Source organism: Nomascus leucogenys, chromosome 9, assembly GCF_006542625.1.
Source record: "Nomascus leucogenys isolate Asia chromosome 9, Asia_NLE_v1, whole genome shotgun sequence".
Classification (NCBI taxonomy): domain Eukaryota; kingdom Metazoa; phylum Chordata; class Mammalia; order Primates; family Hylobatidae; genus Nomascus; species Nomascus leucogenys.
The window spans coordinates 6085656-6113062 of record NC_044389.1 but is presented as its reverse complement, the minus strand read 5'-3'; the positions used below and the strand labels follow the sequence as shown (position 1 = coordinate 6113062).

At 41.4% G+C, this 27407-nt stretch overlaps 1 protein-coding gene across 3 annotated transcripts in view; it reads right to left on the bottom strand.

Moving 5' to 3' along the window:
- STARD13 (StAR related lipid transfer domain containing 13) overlaps positions 1–27407 on the bottom strand; it is a 188948-nt gene that overhangs the window by 37244 nt on the left and 124297 nt on the right. For all 3 annotated transcript variants that reach the window (XM_030818543.1, XM_030818545.1, XM_030818544.1), the window contains exon 4: positions 3095–3158. In XM_030818543.1, coding sequence (XP_030674403.1) covers positions 3095–3158 — 64 coding nt within the window. The remainder of the gene's footprint in view (positions 1–3094; positions 3159–27407) is intronic.

Below are 27407 nucleotides of genomic sequence, written 5' to 3'. Positions count from 1 at the left end.
GCTCCAGTTTGTCTCTGAATACCTCTGAAAAGTGAGGAGTAGCAGTCCAGTGCCAGATTACCTGGATTCAAGTCCTGCCTCTGCTATTTCTGTGTGGCTTTGGGCAAGTGCCAAGCCCTTCAATTTCTGCATCTGTGACACGGAGTAAAGGACAAGGAATAGTGCCTGGCGGGGAGGAAGCCCTGTGTTAGCTTTTGCTATCTCTACAAACTGCTGAGCCAGCACCTGCAACCCTTTCATAGGTCCGGCAGTCGCAAGGTACAATAATTGTGACCCCAGACAGTTTAGCTACTTGGGGATGACTTTCTGCAGAATTAAATAAGTCTGGGACTCTGCAGATTGGAGGTGGGGATTCTATTTCTATTTCTTGGATGGCTTAACATGGGGACATACCTAGAGGAAATGCTGCTGCCTTATTTTTCTTCCAAATAAATAAATTCTGAAGTTGCCTGAAGCTTTTCACGGGGTGCTCGATTCTCGAGTCTCCTTTTCTATTTGTGATCATTTGGCCTAGTCTTAGCCCCTATTCATTTTTTTTTCTATTTTTTCACAGTAAGATAAAGGATTAAATAAAGCCTATGGCTTGTGTAAGAGGAAGATCACAGAAACGGGTATCACAACACAGTCTCTCCTGAGTGGTTGCTTCAATCTGGCCATGGATTCTGGTCATTATTGAGATTCATAAGTAGGTGGAGACCACATGTCAGCATTATTTATTTGAAAATTCAGGCCATGACTCTCTCATTTACAATGTGAAAAGCAATATTTTATTCAAGTGCATGCATTCTGAGGCCTACAGCTAAGCAGGGGCTTTAAGGGTGTGTGCCACTAGATGCGATATAAAGACTACATTAAGGTCAGAAAAACGAAGTGACCAATTTACAGAGGAGCTTTTGTGAAGGTAATGCACAAAGAACCAAACAAATGTTATTCAAGCCCATCTCGCCTGTGGGTTTTGAAAAGCTGGCGACAGGGGAAAAATCCAATCACTCCACTGTGTGGAAACAACTCATGTCCTTAGTTTTTGGCATTTTCTTTTGTGATGCAGTGCAGCTAATGGTCGGTATAGGCAGCTGTATAGACCAGCCATTTGAGGACCCACACTTTAGACACACAGGCCTGGCTGTGTTCAGTTTAATAAGAACCATGTGTTCCAATCAAAATAACATCTGACCCTCATGCTTCAAATAGTATGTATGCTTCTCAAGGGGTCTATTCAGTCAGACAGCTGTTGGGAGGTTTATTCCCACATTTTTAATTTGTCTTTGGCCTGGACAAACTGCTCATGTTTTAATATTTCTCTGGATATTGTTTTTCACTATTTTACCTCCTCAGCTTAAATCTTTGGTTCCCACCTCAAATCCCAAATTGTTTTTAAGGTGAGGTCCAGCAAAATTCATTTGATTTTTTTTTTTTTTTGGTGTTATTTTAGAGCAGAAATTCAGATTAAAGTTATTTTTAAAGATTAGGTTACTAAGGAGTAACTTAAAATCCTTTGGCTTTAATCATTTCTCTGTGTAGACCAGGATAAAAACACTTCCTTTTTTTTTTTTTTTTTTTTTTTTGAGGCGGAGTCTCTCTCTGTCAGGCTGGAGTGCAGTGGCGTGATCTCAGCGCACTGCAACCTCCGCCTCCCGGGTTCAAGTGATTCTCCTGCCTCAGCCTCTTGAGTAGCTGGGACTACAGGCATGTGCCACCATGCCCAGCTAATTTTTGTATTTTTAGTAGAGACAGGTTTCACCATGTTAGTCAGGCTGGTCTCGAACTCCTGACCTCAGATGATCCACCTGTCTTGGGATCCCAAAGTGCTGGGATTACAGGTGTGAGCCACCATAACTGGCCAAGAACACTTTCTTTTGATTCAAAGATGTTTTCTCTGATCCTTCAAAATACACGGAGGCTTGAGTTGCTACGTAGTGGAGATGTTAAATGAAAAAAGTAGTTAAGGATCCTAATTCTGAATTTCCTAAAAAGAATCAATCCAGTGAAAAAGAGAGGCTGCACAGCACTTTGGCTAGGAGCCTTGGTTTTGGAGTCAGACACCTCCGAGGTAGAGACCCTGCTCCGCCGCTAGCTGCAAGGTCGTGGGCCATGACCTAGCCTGTTCGAGATTTACCTTCCTTATATAGAAAACAGAGAAGCCTCATCTCAACGGATTAAACGAGATAACGTGTGGTAAGTACATAATTTAGTTCCTAGAAAACAGTACATATTCAATAAAGTTCAGCTTTATTTCAAAACTCAAATCTCTAGTCTTATCCATAAAGAGGACGCAGCACGTGGCAAGCCCTGTGATGGGGAGGGAGCTTAGTGACTTTTCGGACTGAACCAAATTCCTTGTGGCTAGAGAGAAGTGCACGGTGGGGAGAACGGTGGAAGATGAGCCAGAGTTCAGGATCTTGTCACACTGTCCCCGGGCCCCCTCATACATTACCAACTGAATCTGCCTGATAGTGGAGGCATCTTGACACGTGCATGAAATAAAACACTACTGGAAAAAATGAGCCAGAAGTCACTCACCATGGACCCCCAGATCCTTTCTGAACTTTTAATCTACTCACTGCTGTGAAGCATTTGAGTCTAATAAGGGGTTGACATTTACAACAGACACTTCTGAAAGATCACCATAAACCACTGAGATATTTTACATCTTTACGCAAACCCTCTAATAAAAAAAGAAAGCAAAATGAAATGGTAAAACAAATAGATTTCAGTCTTAGTTTATAATAGACTTATTTAGGTGGTTATGATGAAATGGGACATGGAGAATACACATAGATGGTCAGGCATTTCAAAATTTTGCTTAGGTTCATGTTGCTTTTTTGTTTTTGGAGACAGGGTCTCACTGTGTCACCCAGTCTGAAGTGCAGTGGCATGATCATGGCTCACTGCAGCCTCAACCTTCTGGGTTCAAGCAATGCCCCCAACTCAGCCTCTCGATAGCTGGGACTACAGGCACAAGCCACTGTGCCCAGCTAATGTATTATTATTATTTTTTTGTAGACACAAGGGTCTCACTATGTTGCTCAGATTGGTCTCAAACTCCTGGCATTCACTGGCATAGCCACATTCTTACTAAGATGTGGGCACCTACCTTTTTCCTTTGGAAGTTCACATCAAGTTTCATTGAGGCACACTTGTTCAACGTATTTAGTCGTCTAAAAGGAAAGAAAAATGTGATGATTACTTTCACTAATGAATTTAAATCTCTCCAGTTTGATAATCCTCCTTTATTTCCAGTAAAGTTGAAATTGCAGGAACAACCAATTATGCCCCAAGACAGCACTGCACCCACAGAAGGTATGCTATAAAGTAGTTCCCATTTGTGCTCCAGCCTCCTGACCTGCGAGGACTCTACCACTAAGCCTACCAATGCCTGCCTTTTCCCTAATCTAAACCCAGCCCTTTTCTGGCTTCTCTTTCCACTGTTCTCGGAATCCATGGCCGATCATTTTAGCCATACTTTCACTAACCCCTCCAATCGTTTGCCACCTTGACCTTGCATGAAGTCTATCCTGTTAACCTCCAAATATGGATCAACACAACCATGTATCTTCTCTCCTGATCTCAGGTGGTTGGGTATAGGTGGAAAATAACTCACATTACAGTGCTGAATTATACATGCTATAGGCTAACTATGTCGCTCCAAAACGCATATGTTGAAGCCCTCCATTCACATATGTGAATGCCCAACATGATTGATTTGGAGTAAATAAGTGATTAAGGGTAAAGGAGTCACCAGGGAGGAGCTCTGATCCCAGAGGATTAGTGTCCTTGTAAGAAGAGATACCAGAGAGCTCCCTCTCTCTCTCTGCATGTGAGGACACAGTGAGAAGGCAGACATCTACAGGTCACAGGACCTTACCAGGAGTCAAACCCTGCCAGCACCTTGATCTTGAACTTTCCAGCCTCCAGAACTGTGAGAAAATAAATTTCTGTTGTTTAAGCCACTCGGTCATGACGTTCCATCATCGCAACATATGCTAATAAATACATTTTGATTTTCACCCTCAGCTGGACTCTCAAAGATGTTACCCAGCATTTCTTTCATTTCATTGGGATTACAGGCATAAGCCACTGTGCCCAGCCCCTCTTTATGACTTCTATCATCCATAGATTAGTTTTGCTTCTTCTCGGTCATTGTGTAAGTAGAATTATATAGTATGTATTTTTTGAGTGACTGTTTTTTCATTCAACACAACGTTTGTGAGATTGACTCATGTTGTTGAGTATACCAATAATCATTCAGCTTAGTTTCTGAGTATGAAGACACACAATTGGGTTACCTATTCTCTTGCTGATGGACATTTGAGCTGTTTCCAGTCGTTTCTTTTATTTGTTTGTTTGTTTGTTTGTTTGTTTGTTTGAGACGGAGTCTCACTCTGTGGTCCAGGCTGGAGTGCAGCGTCACAATCTCGGCTCACTGCAACCTCTGCCTCCCAGGCTCAAGCAATTCTCCTGCCTCAGCCTCCTGAGTAGCTGGGACTACAGGTGCACACCACCACACAGGCTAATTTTTGTATTTTTAATAGAGATGGTGTTTCACCATGTTGGCCAGGATGGTCTCGATCTCCTGACCTCGTGATCCACCCACCTCGGCCTCCCAAAGTGCTGGGATTACAGGCGTGAGCCACTGCGCCCAGCTTGTTTCCAGTTTTGACCAATGAATTTCTAACCATCAAATTCAATGACTTCTTTTTAGCAAAGACCTATTAATAGCAATAGTAACAAATTAGAACCCATCATTCCTTGAAATTCTTTTCATCCTTGACATTCAAGATTATGAATTATCTCATCTCTCTGGACACTATCTCCTTCCTGCCACCAAGCAGTGCTTGCCTCTTAACTATTAATTTTTTTTGTTAGAATTCAGACTGAGGTCTATCCTTTTTTACTCTCCATGGCCTTACTGAAGAATCTTAACATAAATTAGACTCGAATGATACCCAGTCCTCTGTCTCCAGCCCAGGCATCTCATTTGAGGCCAGAGTCACATTTTGCATTCTCTTCAAAACCTGTTTCTCCTACTTACTGTCTTGTCTTGACCAAGAGCATCACCAATGGGCCACCCAAACTAGAAAATAATGTCATCTTGAGGCTCTACTCCTTCACAATCTACATTCATTGATCACCAAATCCTGTCAGTTATACCTCTATGATGCCTTTGAAGTCTTGCCTCTCCTTTGGACCTAATTCAGTCTCCTGTCGTTGTTTATCAAGAGTCAGGCATCAGCCTCCTAATTGGTTTCACTACCAGTTCTAAAACTTTACACTGAAACCAGTTCTATTACTCAACTTTTTCTCACGTCGCTCACTGACTGAAATATGTTTAATGACTCTCTTCATTTTCAACCATCTCCAATGTACCCTCTGACTACACATTCATTAGTGTCAGATATACCAGGCAATGCTGAGTTGGAAGCTCATCATCTCGTCTGAGACCATCTTTGGCAGGTTCTCAGCCTGTCTCTTTGGTCTGTTCCACGTGTGTTAGCATGTCTACCTAAGAGCGGGTGTGAAGTGAAAAAAAAATGGTTGATATTGCACATTTGGTGACTCTGTAACAGGTTTGTTTAGGGAAGGATTGCCTGTTATTTATAAAATGAACTTATCTAGTGAACTTGTTCTTCCATTATGGTTTGGAAGCACAAACAAAACACTCCATTCTGCTTTTCTGTGGAAAAGCTTTTGATCTATGACATACACACAAGACATCAAAGGATTCACCTTCTATATACCACAGACTCGAATATGCTTTATACTTTCTGACACATGTAGGAAGTTTATTTATTATTTTCTAAAGCTGAAGACTCTAAGTAGATTTGACTTTGTAGCTCTGGGTCCTTTTATTGCCCCTAAACTCAGATGTTTGCCTGTACCTTACAAATTGCTTCCCTACTTGGAGAAAGTAGTTGCAAAACATGTATTTGATAAAGGACTCATATACAGAACACCTAAAGAATTCTTAAACTCAGTAACAAGTCAAACAACCTGATTTTTCAAATGGGTAGAATATTCGAACAGATACTTCTAAGAGAAGACGTGAAAAGATGTTCAATATCATCAGTCATGAAAGAAATGCAAATTAAAATCATAACGAGACACCACTACACAACAGAATGCCTAAAGTAAAAACGCTGACAACATTAAGTATTAGCAAGGATTCAGAACTACTGAAACTTCCAAAGGGGTACCGTCTCTTTGGAAAACAGTTTGGCAGTCTCTTATAAAATTAGATATATTTTTAGCACTTGATCTAGCAATTCCACTCTCAGCTACTTATGCAAGATAAAAGAAATCATATGTCCACAAAAAGATTTATACTTTTTATAATTTTTTTTTTTTGCTGTGAAAAGGTTTGTACTTGAATATTCATAGCAGCTTTAATCATAAGATAGCCAAAAAGTAGAAATGGCCCAAATGTCCATCAGCTGGTAAATGGATATAAAAATTGTGGTATATCCATACAATGGAATACTCAACAATTCAAGGCACTAACTATTGATACATACAACACTATGCATGAATCTCAGAGTCATTATGCTAAGTAAAAGAACCTAGATGCAAAGAGCATACACTACAGGATTCCACTCATCAAAAATTTTCAGGCAAGACAAAACTATAGTAACAGGAAACAGATGAGTGGTTGCCAAATGCCGGCACTGGGGGACTTTTTGAGGTCACAAAAATGTTCTATGTCATGGCTGGGCATGGTGGCTCATGCCTGTCATCCCAGAACTTTGGGAGGCCAAGGTGGGCAGATCGCTTGAGCCCAGGAGTTTGAGACCAGCCTGGGCAACATGGAGAGGCCCTGTCGCTACAAAAAATATATATAAAAATTAAGCCGGGTGTGGTGGCTTACGCCTGTAATCCCAGCACTTTGAGAGGCCGAGGCGGGTGGATCACCTGAGGTCAGGAGTTCAAGACCAGCCTGACCAACATGGTAAAACCCCATTTCTACTAAAAATACAAAATTAGCCAGGCGTGGTGGCGCATGCCTGTAATGCCAGCTACTCAGGACGCTGAGGCAGGAGAATTGCTTGAATCCGGGAGGTGGAGGTTGCAGCGAGCCGAGATCGCGCCATTGCACTACAGCCTGGGTGACAGAGTGAAACTCCATCTCAAAAAAAAAAAAAAAAAAAAATTACCTGGGCATGATGGCACATGCCTGTAGTCCTAGCTACATAGGAGGCTGAAGTGAGAGGATCGCTTGAGCCTGGGAGGTCAAGGCTGCAGTGAGCTGAGACCACGCCACTGCACTTCAGCCTGGGTGACACAGTAGGACCCTGTAGCTGAAAAAATAAAGTTTTATGTCATGATTGTGGTGATAGTTACATAACTGTACATTTGACAAAATTAATCAAATTGTATACTTTGGTGATTTTTTGGAATATAAATTATATTTAAATAAAGCTGAATAAAAAATAATGCAAGCGAGTGACATCAGTGAAAAAGGTTAAGTAAAAACCTCGAAAACCCCACTTCTTCATAAAATCAACAAAAGTACTGGCAAATATTGTCAAAATCGACTTTTTAAGAAAGCTGTAAATTGATATGGGCTTTCAACAAACTAAGTAACACTAAGTGCCTATTTAAGAAAAATGGTTAGGGGGGGTGGAGCCAAGATGGCCGAATAGGAACAGCTCCGGTCTCCAGGTCCCAGCCCGAGCGACACAGAAGACTGGTGATTTCTGCATTTCTGCTTGAGGTACCGGTTTCATCTCACTAGGGAGTGCCAAACAGTGGGTGCAGGACAGTCGGTGAAGCGCACTGTGTGCGAGCCAAAGCAGGGCGAGGCATTGCCTCACTCGGGAAGCGCAAGGGGTCAGGGAGTTCCCTTTCCTAGTCAAAGAAAGGGGTAACAGACGGCACCTGGAATATCGGGTCAGTCCCATCCTAATACTGCGCTTTTCCAACGGGCCTGGAAAACGGCACACTAGGAGATTGTGTCCCGCACCTGGCTCGGAGGGTCCTATGCCCACGGAGTCTCGCTGATTGCTAGCACAGCAGTCTGAGATCAAACTGCAAGGCGGCAGCGAGGCTGGGGGAGGGGCGCCCACCATTGCCCAGGCTTGCTTAGGTAAACAAAGCAGCCAGGAAGCTCGAACTGGGTGGAGCCCACCACAGCTCAAGGAGGCCTGTCTGCCTCTGTAGGCTCCACCTCTGGGGGCAGGGCACAGACAAACAAAAAGTCAGCAGGAATCTCCAGAAACTTAAACGTCCCTGTCTGACTGACAGCTTTGAAGAGAGTAGTGGTTCTCCCAGCACGCAGCTGGAGATCTGAGAACGGACAGACTGCCTCCTAAAGTGGGTCCCTCACCCCTGAGCAGCCTAACTGGGAGGCACCCCCCAGTAGGGACAGACTGACACCTCACTCGGCCGGGTACTCCTCTGAGACAAAACTTCCAGAGGAACTATCAGACAGCTGAATTTGTGGTCTCATGAAAATCCGCTGTTCTGCAGCCACCGCTGCTGACACCCAGCCAAACAGGATCTGGAGTGGACCTCTAGTAAACTCCAACAGACCTGCAGCTGAGGGTCCTGTCTGGTAGAAGGAAAACTAACAAACAGAAAGGACATCCACACCAAAAACCCATCTGTACATCACCATCATCAAAGACCAAAGGTAGATAAAACCGCAAAGATGGGGAAAAAACAGAGCAGAAAAACTGGAAACTCTAAAAAGCAGAGCACCTCTCCTCCTCCAAAGGAATGCAGTTCCTCACCAGCAACGGAACAAAGCTGGATGGAGGATGACTTTGACGAGTTGAGAGAAGAAGGCTTCAGACGATCAAACTACTCTGAGCCACGGGAGGAAATTCAAAACAATAGCAAAGAAGTTAAAAACTTTGAAAAAACATTAGAAGAATGGATAACTAGAATAACCAATGGAGAGAAGGGCTTAAAGGAGATGATGGCGCTGAAAGCCAAGTTTCGAGAACTACGTGAAGATTGCAGAAGCCTCAGTAGCAGATGCGATCAACTGGAAGAAAGGGCATCGCTGATGGAAGATGAAATGAATGAAATGAAGCGAGAAGGGAAGTCTAGAGAACAAAGAATAAAAAGAAATGAACAAAGCCTCCAAGAAATTTGGGACTACGTGAAACGACCAAACCTACGTCTGATTGGTGTACCTGAAAATGACGGGGAGAATGGAACCAAGTTGGAAAACACTCTGCAAGATATTATCCAGGAGAACTTCCCCAATCTAGCAAGGCAGGCCAACATTCAGATTCAGGAAATACAGAGAACGCCACAAAGATACTCCTCGAGAAGAGCAACTCCAAGACACATAATTGACAGATTCACCAAAGTTGAAATGAAGGAAAAAATGTTAAGGGCAGCCAGAGAGAAAGGTCGGGTTACCCACAAAGGGAAGCCCATCAGACTAACAGCTGATCTCTCGGCAGAAACTCTCCAAGCCAGAAGAGAGTGGGGGCCGATATTCAACATTCTTAAAGAAAAGAATTTTCAACCCAGAATTTCCTATCCAGCCAAACTAAGCTTCATAAGTGAAGGAGAAATAAAATACTTTACAGACAAGCAAACGCTGAGTGATTTTGTCACCACCAGGCCTGCCCTAAAAGAGCTCCTGAAGGAAGCACTAAACATGGAAAGGAACAACCAGCACCAGCCACTGCAAAATCATGCCAAATTGTAAAGACCATCAAGGCTAGGAAGAAACTGCATCAACTAATGAGCAAAATAACCAACTAACATCATAATGACAGGATCAGATTCACACATAACAATGTTAACTTTAAATGTAAATGGACTAAATGCTCCAATTAAAAGACACAGACTGGCAAACTGGATAAGGAGTCAGGACCCATCAGTGTGCTGTATTCAGGAAACCCATCTCACGCGCAGAGACACACATAGACTCAAAATAAAGGGATGGAGGAAGATCTATCAAGCAAATGGAAAACAAAAAAAGGCAGGGGTTGCAATCCTAGTCTCTGATAAAATAGACTTTAAACCAACAAAGATCAAAAGAGACAAAGAAGGCCATTACATAATGGTAAAGGGATCAATTCAACAAGAAGAGCTAACTATCCTAAATATATATGCACCCAACACAGGAGCACCCAGATTCATAAAGCAAGTCCTGAGTGACCTACAAAGGGACTTAAACTCCCACACAATAATAATGGGAGATTTTAACACCCCACTGTCAACATTAGACAGACATCGAGACAGAAAGTTAAAAAGGATATCCAGGAATTGAACTCAGCTCTAAACAAAGTGGACCTAATAGACATCTACAGAACTCTCCACCCCAAATCAACAGAATATACATTTTTTTCAGCACCACACCACACCTATTCCAAAATTGACCACATAGTTGGAAGTAAAGCTCTCCTCAGCAAATGTAAAAGAACAGAAATTATAACAAACTGTCTCTCAGACCACAGTGCAATCAAACTAGAACTCAGGATTTAAAAACTCACTCAAAACCGCTCAACTACATGGAAACTGAACAACCTGCTCCTGAATGACTATTGGGTACATAATGAAATGAAGGCAGAAATAAAGATGTTCTTTGAAACCAACAAGAACAAAGACACAACATACCAGAATCTCTGGGACACATTCAAAGCAGTGTGTAGAGGGAAATTTATAGCACTAAATGCCCACAAGAGAAAGCAGGAAAGATCCAAAATTGACACCCTAACATCACAATTAAAAGAACTAGAAAAGCAAGAGCAAACACATGCAAAAGCTAGCAGAAGGCTAGAAATAACTAAAATCAGAGCAGAACTGAAGGAAATAGAGACACAAAAAACCCTTCAAAAAATTAATGAATCCAGGAGCTGGTTTTTTGAGAAGATCAACAAAATTGATAGACCACTAGCAAGACTAATAAAGAAGAAAAGAGAGAAGAATCAAATAGATGCAATAAAAAATGAAAAAGGGGATATCACCACCGATCCCACAGAAATACAATCTACCATCAGAGAATACTACAAACACCTCTATGTAAATAAACTAGAAAATCTAGAAGAAATGGATAAATTCCTCGACAAATACACTCTCCCAAGACTAAATCAGGAAGAAGTCGAATCTCTGAATAGACCAATAACAGGTTCTGAAATTGTGGCAATAATCAATAGCTTACCAACCAAAAAGAGTCCAGGACCTATGGATTCACAGCTGAATTCTACCAGAGGTACAAGCAGGAACTGGTACCATTCCTTCTGAAACTATTCCAATCGATAGAAAAAGAGGGAATCCTCCCTAACACATTCTATGAAGCCAGCATCGTCCTCATACCAAAGCCAGGCAGAGACACAACAAAAAAGGGAATTTTAGACCAATATCCTTGATGAACATTGATGCAAAAATCCTCAATAAAATACTGGCAAACCGAATCCAGCAGCACATCAAAAAGCTTATTCTCCATGATCAAGTGGGCTTCATCCCTGGGATGCAAGGCTGGGTCAACATATGCAAATCAATAAATGTAGTCCAGCATATAAACAGAACCAAAGACAAAAACCACATGATTATCTCAATAGATGCAGAAAAGGCCTTTGACAAAATTCAACAACCCTTCATGCTTAAAAACTCTCAATAAATTAGGTATTGATGGGACGTATCTCAAAATAATAAGAGCTATATACGACAAACCCACAGCCAATATCATACTGAATGGGCAAAAACTGGAAGCATTCCCTCTGAAAACTGGCACAAGACAGGGATGCCCTCTCTCACTGCTCCTATTCAACATAGTGCTGGAAGTTCTGGCCAGGGCAATCAGGCAGGAGAAGGAAATAAAGGGTATTCAATTAGGAAAAGAGGAAGTCAAACTGTTCCCGTTTGCAGATGACATGATTGTATATCTAGAAAATCCCATTGTCTCAGCCCAAAATCTCCTTAAGCTGATTAGCAACTTCAGCAAAGTCTCAGGATACAAAATCAATGTACAAAAATCACAAGCATTCTTGTACACCAATCATAGACAAACAGAGAGCCAAATCATGAGTGAACTCCCATTCACAATTGCTTCAAAGAGGATAAAATACCTAGGAATCCAACTTACAAGGGATGTGAAGGACCTCTTCAAGGAGAACTACAAACCACTGCTCAATGAAATAAAAGAGGATACAAACAAATGGAAGAACATTCCATGCTCATGGGTTGGAAGAATCAATATCGTGAAAATGGCCATACTGCCCAAGGTAATTTATAGATTCAATGCCATCCCCATCAAGCTACCAATGACTTCCTTCACAGAATTGGAAAAAACTACTTTAAAGTTCATATGGAACCAAAAAAGAGCCTGCATCGCCAAGTCAATCCTAAGCCAAAAGAACAAAGCTGGAGGCATCACGCTACCTGACTTCAAACTATACTACAAGGCTACAGTAACCAAAAACAGCATGGTACTGGTACTACAACAGAGATATAGATCAATGGAACAGAACAGAGCCCTCAGAAATGATGCCGCATATCTACAACTATCTGATCTTTGAGAAACCTGACAAAAACAAGAAATGGGGAAAGGATTCCCTATTTAATAAATGGTGCTGGGAAAACTGGCTAGCCATATGTAGAAAGCTGAAACTGGATCCCTTCCTTACACCTTATACAAAAATTAATTCAAGATGGATTAAAGACTTAAATGTTAGACTTAAAACCATTAAAATCCTACAAGAAAACCTAGGCAATACCATTCAGGACATAGGCGTGGGCAAAGACTTCATGTCTAAAACACCAAAAGCAATGGCAACAAAAGCCAAAATTGACAAATGGGATCTAATTAAACTAAAGAGCTTCTGCACAGCAAAAGAAACTACCATCAGAGTGAACAGGCAACCTACAAAATGGGAGAAAATTTTTGCAACCTACTCATCTGACAAAGGGCTAATATCCAGAATCTACAATGAACTCGAACAAATTTACAAGAAAAAAACAAACAACCCCATCAAAAAGTGGGCAAAGGACATGAACAGACACTTCTCAAAAGAAGACATTTATGCAGCCAAAAAACACATGAAGAAATGCTCATCATCACTGGCCATCAGAGAAATGCAAATCAAAACCACAGTGAGATACCATCTCACACCAGTTAGAATGGCCATCATTAAAAAATCAGGAAACAACAGGTGCTGGAGAGGATGTGGAGAAATAGGAACACTTTTACACTGTTGGTGGGACTGTAAACTAGTTCAACCATTGTGGAAGTCAGTGTGGCGATTCCTCAGGGATCTCGAACTAGAAATACCATTTGACCCAGCCATCCCATTACTGGGTATATACCCAAAGGACTATAAATCATGCTGCTATAAAGACACATGCACACGTATGTTTATTGCGGCACTATTCACAATAGCAAAGACTTGGAACCAACCCAAATGTCCAACAACGATAGACTGGATTAAGAAAATGTGGCACATATACACCATGGAATACTATGCAGCCATAAAAAATGATGAGTTCGTGTCCTTTGTAGGGACATGGATGAAACTGGAAAACATCATTCTCAGTAAACTGTCGCAAGGACAAAAAACCAAACACCGCATGTTCTCACTCATAGGTGGGAATTGAACAATGAGAACTCATGGACACAGGAAGGGGAACATCACATTCCGGAGACTGTTGTGGGGTGGGGGGAGGGGGGAGGGACAGCATTAGGAGATATACCTAATGCTAAATGACGAGTTAATGGGTGCAGGAAATCAGCGTGGCACATGGATACATATGTAACAAACCTGCACATTGTGCATATGTACCCTAAAGCCTAAAGTATAATATAAAAAAAAAAAAGAAAAATGGTTAAACATATGTAAGGACAGTGAGCTTTGTGACATTCAAACCCACCCTATTCCTATGCCCTTTTCCCCAGCTTTTCAGAAGCTTTGAAAATCAACAGCATCACCGTCAGAGTAGCTGTGAAATCTAGTAGCCTTGCATCCACTGGAGAGGGAAGAATGTGTTTGAGCTTCCCCAAAACTCCGTTACCAAAGAATTGTCATTATCTGAGCTGTCTGGGAATTCCCTGAAAACCCCCATTCACAGGGCTTATCTTTATTTAACCTGACTCAAATCATCACTGAAACTAGCTTATACCCAGGGTGTTTGTCAAAGACAGTCAGTAGTAATTAGTGAACATGGCAGTTGCTTGAAATGGTAATAACAGTTCAGCCAAATAAGATGCTAACCAAAAAGCTTAAAAAGAATAGCTGGGAGAATGAGATGTCCATAGGGGACTTAGAAAAGTTCCAGTGTATTCCTAGGAATCTAGAAGGCCAAGTATATGTGCAGAACTGTGTGTATACCCAGGAAAGACCTGAGCTGGCCCTAATCTTCCACCTTTAGCTGACCTTGATGATCTGCACAAGCAGGAAGTCAAGGCTAAGGCAGAGTTATCAACTGCCTGCTGGAGCGTTGAAGCCATATTGTAACATGCACAAAGAGCCCGTCAGCAAAGACTTAGGGATTGGTTGAAGGTATCTAAGACATTTGCTGATTACTAAATTAACTGAGTAGATACTTCAGTGGATACAAGAAGGGATACAGACTTTGGAGAATTAGTTCCAGATATTCATTAAACAGATAGCAACAACAACCACCCTGGGAAGAGAAGATCTGATTTCAAGAGGTGCCATATTACAATATTTAAAATGTCCAGTTTTAAACAAACAAACAAAAAACCAAAACAGTGGATATCAGCAAATTGATTCTAAAATTTATATAAAGGAACAGCAGACTCAGAATAACCAACACAATAATGAAGGGGCAAAACTGGAGGACTGACACTATCCAAATTCAAGACTTCCTATGAAGCCATAGTAATCATGATAGTATGGTACTGGTGAAAGAATAGACAAAGAGATAAATGGAGCAGAATGAGGAACCCAAAACAGACTCACACAAATAGAGTCAACTCACATTTATAAAGGGGCAAAGGCAATACAATGGATAAAAGGTAGTCTTTCAACAAATGCTGTTGCAACAAGTGGATATTCAAATGCAAAAAAAAATTTAGTCTATACACAGACCTTATACTATCACAAAAATTAATTCAAAATGAATCATAGACCTAAGTGTAAACACAAAGCTATACAACTCCAAAAAGATAACACAGGAGAAAATCTAGATGACTTTGAATAAAGTGATGACCTTTTAGATTCAACACCACAGGCCTGGTCCATAAAAGAAATAACTGATAAACCAGACTTCATTAAAATTCAATACTTCTACTTAGTTCTTTCAGAGAAAAACACTTTCAAGAGAAAGAGAAGACAAGCTATATACAGGGAGAGCATATTTGCAAAAGATATCTCTGTTAAAGGACTATTAGCTAAAATATATAAAGAACCCTTAAAACTCAACAATAAGGAAACAAACAGCCCAATTAAAAAAAGGGCAAAACATCTGAAGGGACACCTCACTAAAGCAGATGAACATATGGTAAACAAGCCTTTAAAAAGGTGTTCAACATCACATGTCATTAGGGAATTGCAAACTAAAACATCCATGAGATACCACCACATATCTAAGGTAAAAATCTAAAACACTGACAACACTAAATGCTGGTGGGAATGTGGAGCAACAGAAACTCTCATTCGTTGCTTTTGGGAATGAAAAATGGTATGGCCACTTTGGAAGACAGTGGGCAGTTTCTTACTGCCAAACACACTTTTATCATATACTCGAGCAATTGCTCTTCTAGGCATTTACTCAAATGAATGGAAAACTTACATCCACATGAAAACCTGCACATCGGTATTTATAGTAGCTTTTTCATAATTGTCAAAACTTTAAAACAACTGAGATGTCAGGTGAATGGATAAACTGTGGTCCATGAGGGCAATAGGATGTTATTCACCAGTAAAAAGAGGTGAGCCATCAAGCCATGAAAAGACACGGAAGAAACTGAAGTACATATTCCTAAGTGAAAGAAGCCAATATGAGAAGGCTATATCCTCTATGATCCCAACTATACGGCATTCTAAAAGAGGCAAAACTATGGAGATAGTGAAAAGATCAGTGGTTGCCAGGGGTTGGGGAGAGGAGGAGTGGAAAGGTGGAACACAGAGAATTTTTAGGGCAATGCAGCTACTCTCTATGATCCTGTAACAGTGGATGCATTTGCCAAAACCCACAGAATATATATAACACCAAGTGTGAACCCTAATGTACACTACGGAGAATTTGGGTGATGATGATATGTCAATGTAGGTTCATTGATTCTAGAAAATATACCAGTCTGGTGGGGGATGTGGACAGTGAGGGGGCGGGGGGTGTGCCTGTGTGGGAACAGGCTATATATGAAAACTCTCTGTAGTTTCTGCTCAGTTTTGTTGTGAACCTAAAAATTCTCTAAGAAACAAAGTCAATTTTTAAAAATGAAGCCTTTTTTTATTCATTTAAAACAATTTCATTTTTTGGACTTTGAAATTACTGACGTAAAATTATCTGTATGCCTTCTGTTCTTGGTTTACTTGCTCATTAGTTGCCATTCCCACTAACAAAGTCATCATCCTTGAAGACATCTTAGACATTTTAGGTAGATTTCAAACAACCATCCAAATCTTCCTTCTGAATCTTACCACAAGCCAAAGGGGAAAACAGTCTATGGTTGTCTGAAACTAGGTACATATTTCCCATCATGGTACAGCATTGGCCTGTGATTTGGCTTACACAAGGTAAAATAAACAATGGCTAGATTCTGTAAGAATACAAATTGGATGAAACATATCCCTGACAGATGTAAATGCCTCTTTAAGATCTGACTGCCTCAAGTGAAAGAATATGTCGCAGCGGAAGTATCCATCACACTTTATCAAAACCACTGCAAAATTCTCGTGTGAGTAAAGCCAATCTGCATTTAGGACAAATATTTAGCCCGAGTATCTGCTTCCGTTTAACTTAATCATAAGTAATATAAAATCCTTCAGATAATCTGAGTTGGTCTAATACTGGTTGCTTGGAAAACTGTTCCTGCATGGATGAAAATTTCAATTATAGAATGTATTTGCGGCATGAATAGGGTGTCCTCCATTGGATTAGAGCCTTGATTGAGACAGGGACCATAATTTATTCTTCTTCTAATCCCCATAAATCCTAGAAGGAAGTTATACGTGATAGGCTCGGTAGGCTTTTCTTTTTGAACTGAGCATGCTTTGTTTATATAGGTCCAATCAGTGATTGACTTTAAGTAGTTACAATAGACCTTGTATAGTCAGGATAGCAGAATTATTCTCCACCACTGAGTATGACAGGCTATGAGTTGCATTTATTTGCATTCTTAATGCCTAGTACAGGCCCTGGCTCAGAGCCAATCCATTCAGCTAATGTTTGCTAAGGAAACATTAGATCCTGGACAACGCTAGGGACCACTTGGACTGATGCTTTTATTTTCAGATGAGAAGATAAAGTCTCTGAGGGGACCATATGCTCAAGGCAGCCACACATTAGTGAGCAGCCAAGCTAGAACTTCTTTCTGCCAAGTGATTTATCTGCTCCTGTCTACTTAAGAAAAATTTTAGGAGGGCCTGGGAAATGAGAGCCTATGTCATGTACCCAGCACAGGCTATTCAATAAATAGTTGTTTCCATCCCCTCTCTACTTTCTCCATGGGAAGAGAAAACCCATGGCACATGATGAAGCCTGTCCTCTTCATGTTTTGAGCAAACTGGATTCATGTGTTAACCTAAACACAGCAGTTTGACCCTTTCAGAAGACAATAATACTGTTGCCACAACCTGTTAATTTTTACTGTTGCCTTCAGAATCCTTGAGAAGGGCTAAAATGCTAGCAAATGGGAAATAGTAGTCTCATTTTAAGAGGGAAACTTGAGGTTCTAATGGGAAAGTCAACAAGAAGAGAAGAAGCCAAGATTCGTTCATCCGACAGTGCGCTGTGTACCAGGAATAAGTTAGGTGCTGGGAATACAGTATTTAAAAAGATATGGTCCCTGCCCTTGAGAATCTCATGGGCCCATGTGGGATAGAAACATGATTAAAAAGAGAAGAAGCTACTCACTTTCTGAGAGCATAGGGACAACACCTCCCAGAGGAGGTAATATTTGAGCATACATGTGATGAATTAAGAGAAATTTGCTGCCTAGGCAAGGAGAATTACAGGAAAAAAAAATAGGCATAAAATAGCAGGGTATAATCCAGGAATTGCAAATATATGAAAAGCGGTGTTAGTCTGTTTTCATTGCTATTAAGGAATACCTGAGACTGGGTTGATTTATAAAGAAAAGAAGTTTAATTTGGTTCATGGCTCTGCAGGCTGTACAAGAAGCACGGTGTTGGCCTCTGCTTCTGGTGAGGCCTCAGGAATCTAACTATGACAGCAGAAGGTGAAGAGGGAGCGTGCATACCACACGGTGAGAGCAGGAGGGAGAGATAGAAAAGGGGGAGGTTCCAGGCTCTTGTAAATAACTAGATCTCACGTGAACTAACCGAGAGAGAATTCAACACCAGGAAGATGACACTAACCCTTTCATGAGGGATCTGCCTTCATGAGCCAACACCTCCCACCAGGCCCCAACTCCAACAGTGGGAATTGAATTCCAATGTGAGATTTGGAGGGGACAGACATTCAAACCATATCGAGGGATAAGCCTGGACAAGCAGGCAGGGGCTAGATCACAAAGGATTCAAATGAAGATGTTAGGAGCAATCCGGTGCAATGAGGAGCTATTGAAGGATTTAGACAGGAGCGTAACATAGATTTGCATGTTAGAAATGTAACTGGCAGCAGGATGGAGAAGGAACTAAAGAGAAACAATTATAACACGGTTCTAATAGTCCAGGGGAGAGATGGCAGAGAGATGCAAAAAGGGAGTGAGAATGGGATGTCTGGGTGAAGACAGGGACTCGGCCATTGGTTGATGTGGGAGCTGCAGAGAGGCAGAAACAGAAGATGACTCCCAGATTTCAGACTTTCCTGAACATGCTGTTAAACACAGAGAACAGGGAAATAGGGAAGTCGACAGGGAGGTAGGATATGGGGGAGATCATGAGCTCATGTTTGGATATGTTAAATTTCAGGGGCCCTGTCACATTCAGACCCACTTGGGAATGATTCACATATGGATGATATACACAGAAGATACATAATAATTAAAGTCCATCATCCAGGGGAAATTCAGAACTCTGGAGAATTCCAGTGGTTAAGGCATGGGCCAAGGAAGGGAGCCAGGTTCAGGGAAGGCACAGTCAGAGATGCAGGACAACTAGCTGAAGATGGTGTCCTAGGAACCTGGAATTGAGATAGAAGGGGGGTGGTGAGCGGCTCCTCCTTCACATGTTTTTTTCATTTTTTTCTTCTTCTCTTCTCAAAACCCATGCTATTACTTTGCTGACACTATACCTGCTAACCCCGAGGCTTCAGTCATACAAAAAAAAAAAAAAAATAGCCATTCTTCTGCGCTCTTATAAAGTTTTACCCTGCCTTTTACTTAAAGAATTCCAGGAACTGGCCTTGGGAAACCCAACACTGAACCAAGGTTGCAGTGTCCCACCTCAGAAAGGAATGCCGAACAACTAATGTACAGCCTCGTTGCCTCCAGCCAGACCTCAGGGTGGCCCATTACTCAAGATAACCATCGTGACCTACTCATCCCCTACCCATCATGGGCTTTGCCCAGCCCAGCCCACATACCTCCTTCGATGTCAATTCTCTGCCTAATAAAATAATCCCTCCCAGCTCTTTTTGGGGAACTAGCTGGAGGATCCTTGGGACTCTGCTCTCTCCCTTGTGCTCGAGCACAAGCCTTGAAATAAAAGCCTAGTGTGGGAGATCTGCCTGGCCCTGTGTTAATTCCCATATTACATGGGGAGCCAAAAAGCCCGTGGCCTATACCAGAATGAGCACTAAAAAAAGGAGGGAGCAATTGGGTGGCTGGATCAAATCTTTAAGAGAGAGTAAGTGATAAAGCCTAAAAACACTTTTTGGATTGAGCAGTCCATGAGGGCAGTATTAGGAAAGGCATGGACATTCTTTTAAAATGTCTAGCTAAGAAGGAGGATGATTTAGGTTATTTTGAGGAGCAAGTGAAGAATTTATCACCACATAGTCTTCTCTAACATGAAGATGCAATAAAGTAATTTGAGAACTGACAGGCTGTTTTTTTCCAGGTTCCAGTTCAATTTAACAAATGTTTATGGAAGTCCTGCTCAGTACAAGGCCATGTGACAGCAAGCACCCATGATATACCACTGACTAAGATGCCGTCCCCACTATTGAGCACTTGGAAATTGGTAGAAAGTCCCTTGCATGGTCAGCAGACCATAATGGAAGTAAGGCGGTGGTCAGCAGAAAATTGAGCTGTGCACGGACTTCCTGGGCACACAGGAAAAGAGCCAGAGAGGGATGCCCAGGGCCTGGGAGGATGGCCAGGAGTGCAGGAACGGAGGGACCAGGAAGAAGGACCAGAGAAACGCTGGGCAACTGTGTGCCAGGAGGGATGTTAAGCAGCCTCTGTGCCCTGAGTATTGCAGGGTGGTTGGGAGGTGCCCGGGCCCAGGCCAGCAGGGGCTTTTGACTCACGCTGAACCAGAAGCCTGGGGAGACACCCAGCGGCCCTCTGCCTACAGATGTATGGGAAACAATAGGACTCTCTCCTTTGTAGTTTAGATTCCCATTTGACATCTAAACTGTCAGACTTTAGACTGGTCATGAAGTCTCTCGTGCTGATTTAATGACCAGTTTCCTGTGATACTTCTAAGATTCCTGCCAAAGGCTTGAGAGAAATAATAACCAGGGGCATGATGAGTTCAACTCTTACAGACAATTCTGATTCAAGCCTAGCAGCCTGAACTTCTCACCCAGGCTCCTATGTATGTCCCAGCCCTGCCTGCTGGGGAGTGTTCCGGGTGGGGCCCTCCAAGACATTCAGGAACCTAAGTCACTGAGGATGTGTTCTTAACCTAGGGATCAAAGGCAAGTCAGGGAGCAGCTCTTCCTCCTCGGGCTATAGCTGCAGGGCCATGGGAAAGGTCTCCATGCTGGCGGACTGTTGGAAAACGCAGATTCTGGAGAGCAGAGGTGGATACACTAATGCCAAAGAGGCAATTCTGGTATTTAACTCCATGAGGGTGGGGCCTTTCAACAATTACAGGCCATCCACAGGGAGGGTGTCGGGCACACTGGGAGCAGGGGGCAGGAAAAAGAAAGAGGACAGTCAGAAGTCAGAAGTCAGCAGGTGGTGTCACCATGCCACCACGCAGCCAGGGAAGGCCACAACTCTGCTCAGCTTTTCCCTCTGATGTTCTGCCAAGTGGTCAGGCTGCAGCAGGAATACTGACCTCTGTTCCAGCCCATAAACCCCAAAACAACTGCCCCTGGACATCAGTTGAGGCGTCGAAGAAAAGCAGTTAAACATTGAGGGCTCTAGCTGTACAAAGAAAATTAAGTATATGTATGCTGTCCAGGGACACGATATCTATGTGGAACTGTGTGAATTTCATTTAGCTTGTGCAAGAAAATAAATGTAAATAAGCTATGTGCTTTAATCATCAGGACTTCAAGGAAGAGCATAGGCTCTCTTGGCTATTTAATAAAAAATGATGGCCAAAGTGGCCCAGGGGAAAGAACTTAACACACACACACAAAAGTCCAGGTTTTCTTGGACCTCTTTAGTTTGTGGAATTTCAGACCAATTTTATATTCACATGTGCTTGTATTGGAAAATCGAGTGGGGTGTCCTTAGCTTTTTATTATAACTGTTAACAACAATTGCATCAGATCCAGATAATTTTTCTAGTGAGAACTGGTCCAGGTTCAAGTGAGGGTCATGACTAGCGATTTCTGAGAGAGGGTCAAGAACTGAAGGCTGAGCAAAGCAGCCTGGCAGGAACTGGCTGCTCAGGAGCCCACCCCTCACTCACACTGAGGGGGCTTCTTTCCTTCCCCTTCCCCTGCCTGCCCGTAGAGAGGATTCCCCGGCATCCACTCTTAGTCCTCTCCTCACTGTCTCAGCTGTCCCTGAGTGACCTCATGTACTCTCAGGGCCTTCCTCCTCACACGCTAGTGACTTCACATCTCCATCCCCAGCTCGGGGCCGGGCACCCTACTGCACACTGGACATTGGCACCTCACCCACCCAACACCTAAGCCCACCCTATCTTCCCTCCTGACTCGCTCCTCCTTCATGGTTGTTCCCCACCTTAGGGAAGGGTATCTCTACCACCCAGCTGCTCAAACCAGGAGGATTCTGCTCACCCTCAATTCTGAACAACACCTGTTATTCATAGGCTTTTATGAAAATTAAGTGAGATCAACATAAAGAGCTTAGCACACAACTTCATGCATAATGAACTCACTAAATGTTAGCCATTAGCATCTGGCAAGGCAAGGCATTTTTTTAAAACATTGCTAGTGTTTTTAATAATGCAATACAAACACCTAAAATATATAGAGAGAAGTGAATAACAAGAATATAAAGTCTCTCTCTTTCCCTCAATCTCTTCCCTGATTTTGTATCTTCTTACACATTCTTCCTGAAAGCTTAGGCATATAAAAGTCATCCTGAGTACCTGGTTGAAAAAGGTCACAAAAGAGGCCATTAAAAAATATATAAAATCATTTTTTATACAAAATAATATATACTAGCAAAATCCCCTATCTTTGAACCTATTATGTCTCTTCCTGACTATACCTCAAGCCTGTCCCCAAACTCTATAGACTAGTGAGGCAGACAGCTAGCCAGAGAACAGACGTGATTACTTGCAGGAAGCTAAAGGCAATACAAATAGGGCCAAACAGGTTAATACAAGAACCCACTTCCTAGTGGAAAGGAATGGTTACAACAGGCTGTACCAATAAAGACAGACAGCAGCCATCCTGCTTTAGGCACAGATAAGAATGTAACAAAGAAGAAACTGGCCACAATGGGTTAAATGCAAGATATACATGCTACAATTAATTAGTATATATTTAAAAACACAAATTATGCAAATGAATGACTGCCAACCCTTGGCTGCATTATGCCCCCATTACCATAAAATTTCCATGGAGAAGGGCATCCCACTCCTATCACTCAGCTAACGCCATGGCGGTTCCGGATTAACAATACTTAGTCAATAAAAGGGTGGCACTCCAATTCCGAAAACTGCCCATCAAATTCCTGGAAAACCCATTCCCTTAGTATAGAATATTCCATGCCTTCATTACACCTATTCATCTAGTACGTGAGCCCTGGCCATGTTGGGTGCGGCTCCTTCTTTTGAGCATGTCCCCGTTCCTCTCGAGTGTGTTCTTGCTTTTGCTCTACAATAAATCTGCTACATTTTCACTTTGGTCTTGCTTTCAAATTCTTTTGTGTGGCAAAGACAAGAACCTGAAATGGCTCCACTGGCAACACTAAGATTGCAGTGGGGTTCATAGTGTGGGCTGGGAAGGGGGAAGATGCCTTTTCTGCACATTAATTTAGTTTTTTTTTAAAAAAACTAAAAGTTCAAACGAGCCCATCCAAATGTGATGTGTTCTTGTCTGGGTAATTCCTGCTACCACTTATTAGCTGTTAGTGGGCACATTCTTTTACCCCTCTGTTTCTCAGTTTCCTCCTCTGTAAAGGGGGAATGATGTTAAGAGCCCATCTTTACAGACAAGAATGCTGAAGAGCTTAAAATCAAAAGGAGCCTATCTTATAGTGTTACCATGAGAATTTAATGAGTAAATATTTGTAATATGCTTAAATGCAGTGCCTGGTATATAATAAGCACTTTGTAAGTGTTTTAAAAAAATAAAATAACTATTTATTGGGATCTGTATTTATTTATAGACTCAAGATTTTAAAGGTGGAAGTGACTGTGGTGATCACGTAACCCCCATATCCTTCTCCCAATGACTTGCCCAAGAACTCAGTTAATTGTCACTTATTATTTACTATATGACATAATAATTTGAAATGTAATACTGTACATTTTCTGTGATAAATATTCTAAAAGGAAAAATATTTAAAATATCAATATTCATAAAGACTTTAATTATTTAATATTATTAATGTTATTTAACATACTCAAATCAAGTATGGGCCTTTGTATGTATAGATAAATTGTAGATACCATTTTTGTCAACACTACCTTCCAAGCCCCACCCCTGCCCCATGTGAAAATCATTATTTATTATCCTTTTAAATACTAAGGGCAATGATACCTATACTGTATAATCCTAACCAATTCCTTAGCTCTATCAAACAAGGTGAATGCCCTTGTTTCGCATGTGCTATAATTAATTAATATTTATTAAAAAACACAAATTATGCAAATGGCTTACTGGCCTAACATTAAATTAGAAATTCAGAGATGGCCAGGCATGGTTGCTCATGCCTATAGTCCTAGCATTTTGTGAGGCCGAGTTGGGAGAATCACTTGAGGTCACGAGTTCGAAACCAGCCTGGCCAACATGGAGAAACCCCATCTCTAATAAAAATACAAAAAATGTAGCTGGGCGTGGTGGTGGGTGCCTGTAATCCCAGATAGTTGGGAGGCTGAGGCAGTAGAATTGCTTGAACTTGTGAGGTGGAGGTTGTAGTGAGCTGAGATTGCACCACTGCACTCCAGCCTGGGTGACAGAGTGAGACTCTGTCTAAAAACAAACAAACAAAAAAAGAAATTCAGAGATCATCTTGAGCATCAGGGCTGTATGTTGCAGCCTGAGCAAATACTGCAAACCAAAATGCAAATTGAACATAGTACTTCTCCTTTAAAATAGTTCAGTCAGGAGCTTTGGTTTACTGCAATTTGTCCTAAAGGTTACAAACTCTGTAAACTATTTTAACACCTTGGCTATCCCTACATTCTGATAAAGTTACAGTTTCAATGAGCTCACCTAGGTACTTAGATTTCCAAGTAGCTTCTCATGACTCACAGGAGAAAATAATTTTCAATTAAGAATTCAATAAAAAACATCAGAATACAATTACAACTGTGGTGGTTACAATAATAAAAACTGCACTTTCCCTACTTACAGGGACAAACATTTATGGAGTGTCTACTATGCAGCCTTGCTGGAGCAACAGTGAGACATGGTTGTCATTCTGGAGGTCACACCTTCTGCAAAGACAGCAAACGTGTCTAGTTTCTGGGGCCTAAAATGAGAGCTAGAGAGAGAGAGAGAGAGAGAACAAGAGAAAGCTACACATTTACATATTCAGAGCCTCAGAGCCAGGCCTTGGTCCTCCCTGCCAGACATATCCTTAGTACAATATATATTTCCAAACGAATCAAAAAAGGTAACACTGTTTAACAACTCTTCAAGAGTAAATTGGGACCTAGGGCATTCACTGTCTATCTACACAGGAGAGATGCTTGCAGAAAACCAAAGGTGAGTGGAATTCTTGTCATGGCTAACACTTGCGGGAGCTCTTTGACTCTCCCGTCTTCATCTGTCTACCTGGCAGAAGCTGCCTGCCCTCCGGCTGTGATTCGGTTTATGATCTGCACTAGCTCAGCATTTCAAATACATACATGAAATGTAGAGCCCACAAAGCTTTAAAAATAAAACAAGAGACCAGCTCCATCTCTGTGTCTTTGGTGCACAAGGAAGAAAACAAAGAAAATCACAACCCCTCACTGCTGTCTTGGCATCCATCATGACTTACCATGGGAGTGGTTGAGGGTCTAGTTAACCACTCATCAATCTCAAAGTTTTAAAAGTGCTGCCATTCCCCTCGGACTGGAGATCTTCCTTCTGCCTGCTTTCTGCTTTTGCAAAGCTGGAAATCTGTGTCTTGGTGGATCTCAAGAGGAAGGGAAAGAAACTCCACACTTCTTTGTAGCCAAGCCACCTCCATCTGTCTACCTCCTCTGCTTCTTCCTTTGATCCACCCCGGGTATGACTACTCCTTTGGCCTCTGTTCTACACACAGCTCCTACGCCCCGAGAATCTCAGTTCGCACACCTCCAGCCAAATGTTTTTCTTGCTTCATAATATTTTTGGAGACATAGCTGCCATAAGAATTATTCCAGCTATAACAACTTCCTGCCACTCTAACCATTTTTATACAAGCCGGGCCCTTATCAGGAGCGCTGTGGTGTCTAGCATTGCAGTCCTATTCCACGGTGATGTGGTAATGCCTTTGTGGGTATGTATGGACGAATCCTGCTACGGGCTATATTGTGACAGGTCATGTGCTCTACAAGAGAAGACTTCCTGATTTTTCTGGATGACACTAGTATTATTATCTTGAACTTTATATCTCTAAATGATTTCACATTAATTGTACTTGCTCATCCCTATGATATGTCTGAAAGACATTTTCTGTTGTTAAAGCACAGATTTTGATGGAAAAGCTCATAACGTAGTCAAGGCATCTCAGATCACATGCAGCAGCAAGTGGATAAGGATTCAACACCCACATGTTTGAGATTCAAAGCTTGGCCCGCTAAGCCACCTCTATCATCCTGTAAATAGAACTCCATAATCAGAGACAATCTTTGTCCTTGCAATCCTGATTTTAAAATATGCAATAGAATTTTTATTCTTGGTTTAAAATGTATCTTTTTCATTAACATTATAGACATAAAATCTTCAGGAAACTACTACAAAGCTACTAGAACTCATGAGTGAGTTTTAGAAAGATTGCAGGATACAAAGACAATATACAAAAAATTGTATACTGGCAATGAGCAACTGAAGACAAACATTAAAACACTGTGTCATTTACAGTAACACCACAAACATGAAATTCTTAGATACTATCAATGTGAATCACTCATATGCTTAAAACTACAAATCACTCTTGAAAAAATCAAAGGAGACCTAAATAGAGACATATACTGTGTTTATTAACACAAAGACTAAATATTGTTGAGATATCAATTCTGTACAAACTGATACAGAGATTCCACAAATCCAAATCAAAACCCCTTTAGGATTTTTAAAATAAATATCAATAAACTCTTTGTAAAATGTATATGGAAAGTCAGAGGCACTAGAATAGCCAAAGCAGACAAAGAAGAACAAAGTTAAAGAACTCAGACTATTGCATTCCAGGACTTACCTAAGTAATCAAGACAGCGTCCCACTGATGAAAGAACAGATATGTAGATAAATAGGGGCAGAATAGAGAGTCTAGAAGTAGACTTATACATACATGGTCAAAAGCAATTCAGTAAAGACAGTATAGCCTTTTCAATATTGATCTGAAATGATTGGACATTGATATGCAAAAAGTAAATCTTGACTCATACCTTGTACTTTCTACAAAAATAAACTAAAAATGGATCATAGACCTAAATATAAAACACAAATCTATGAAACTTCCAGAAGAAAACATAGGGTAAATAGTTGTGACCTTATGTTAGGCAAAGATTTCTTAGATATGACATTAAAAGCATAAATGAAAATAGGTAAAATTGGACTTCAGAAAAATTAAAAACTTTTGTTCTGTGAAAGACACTGTTAAGAGACTGAAAATGCAAGCTCCAGCCTGGCAG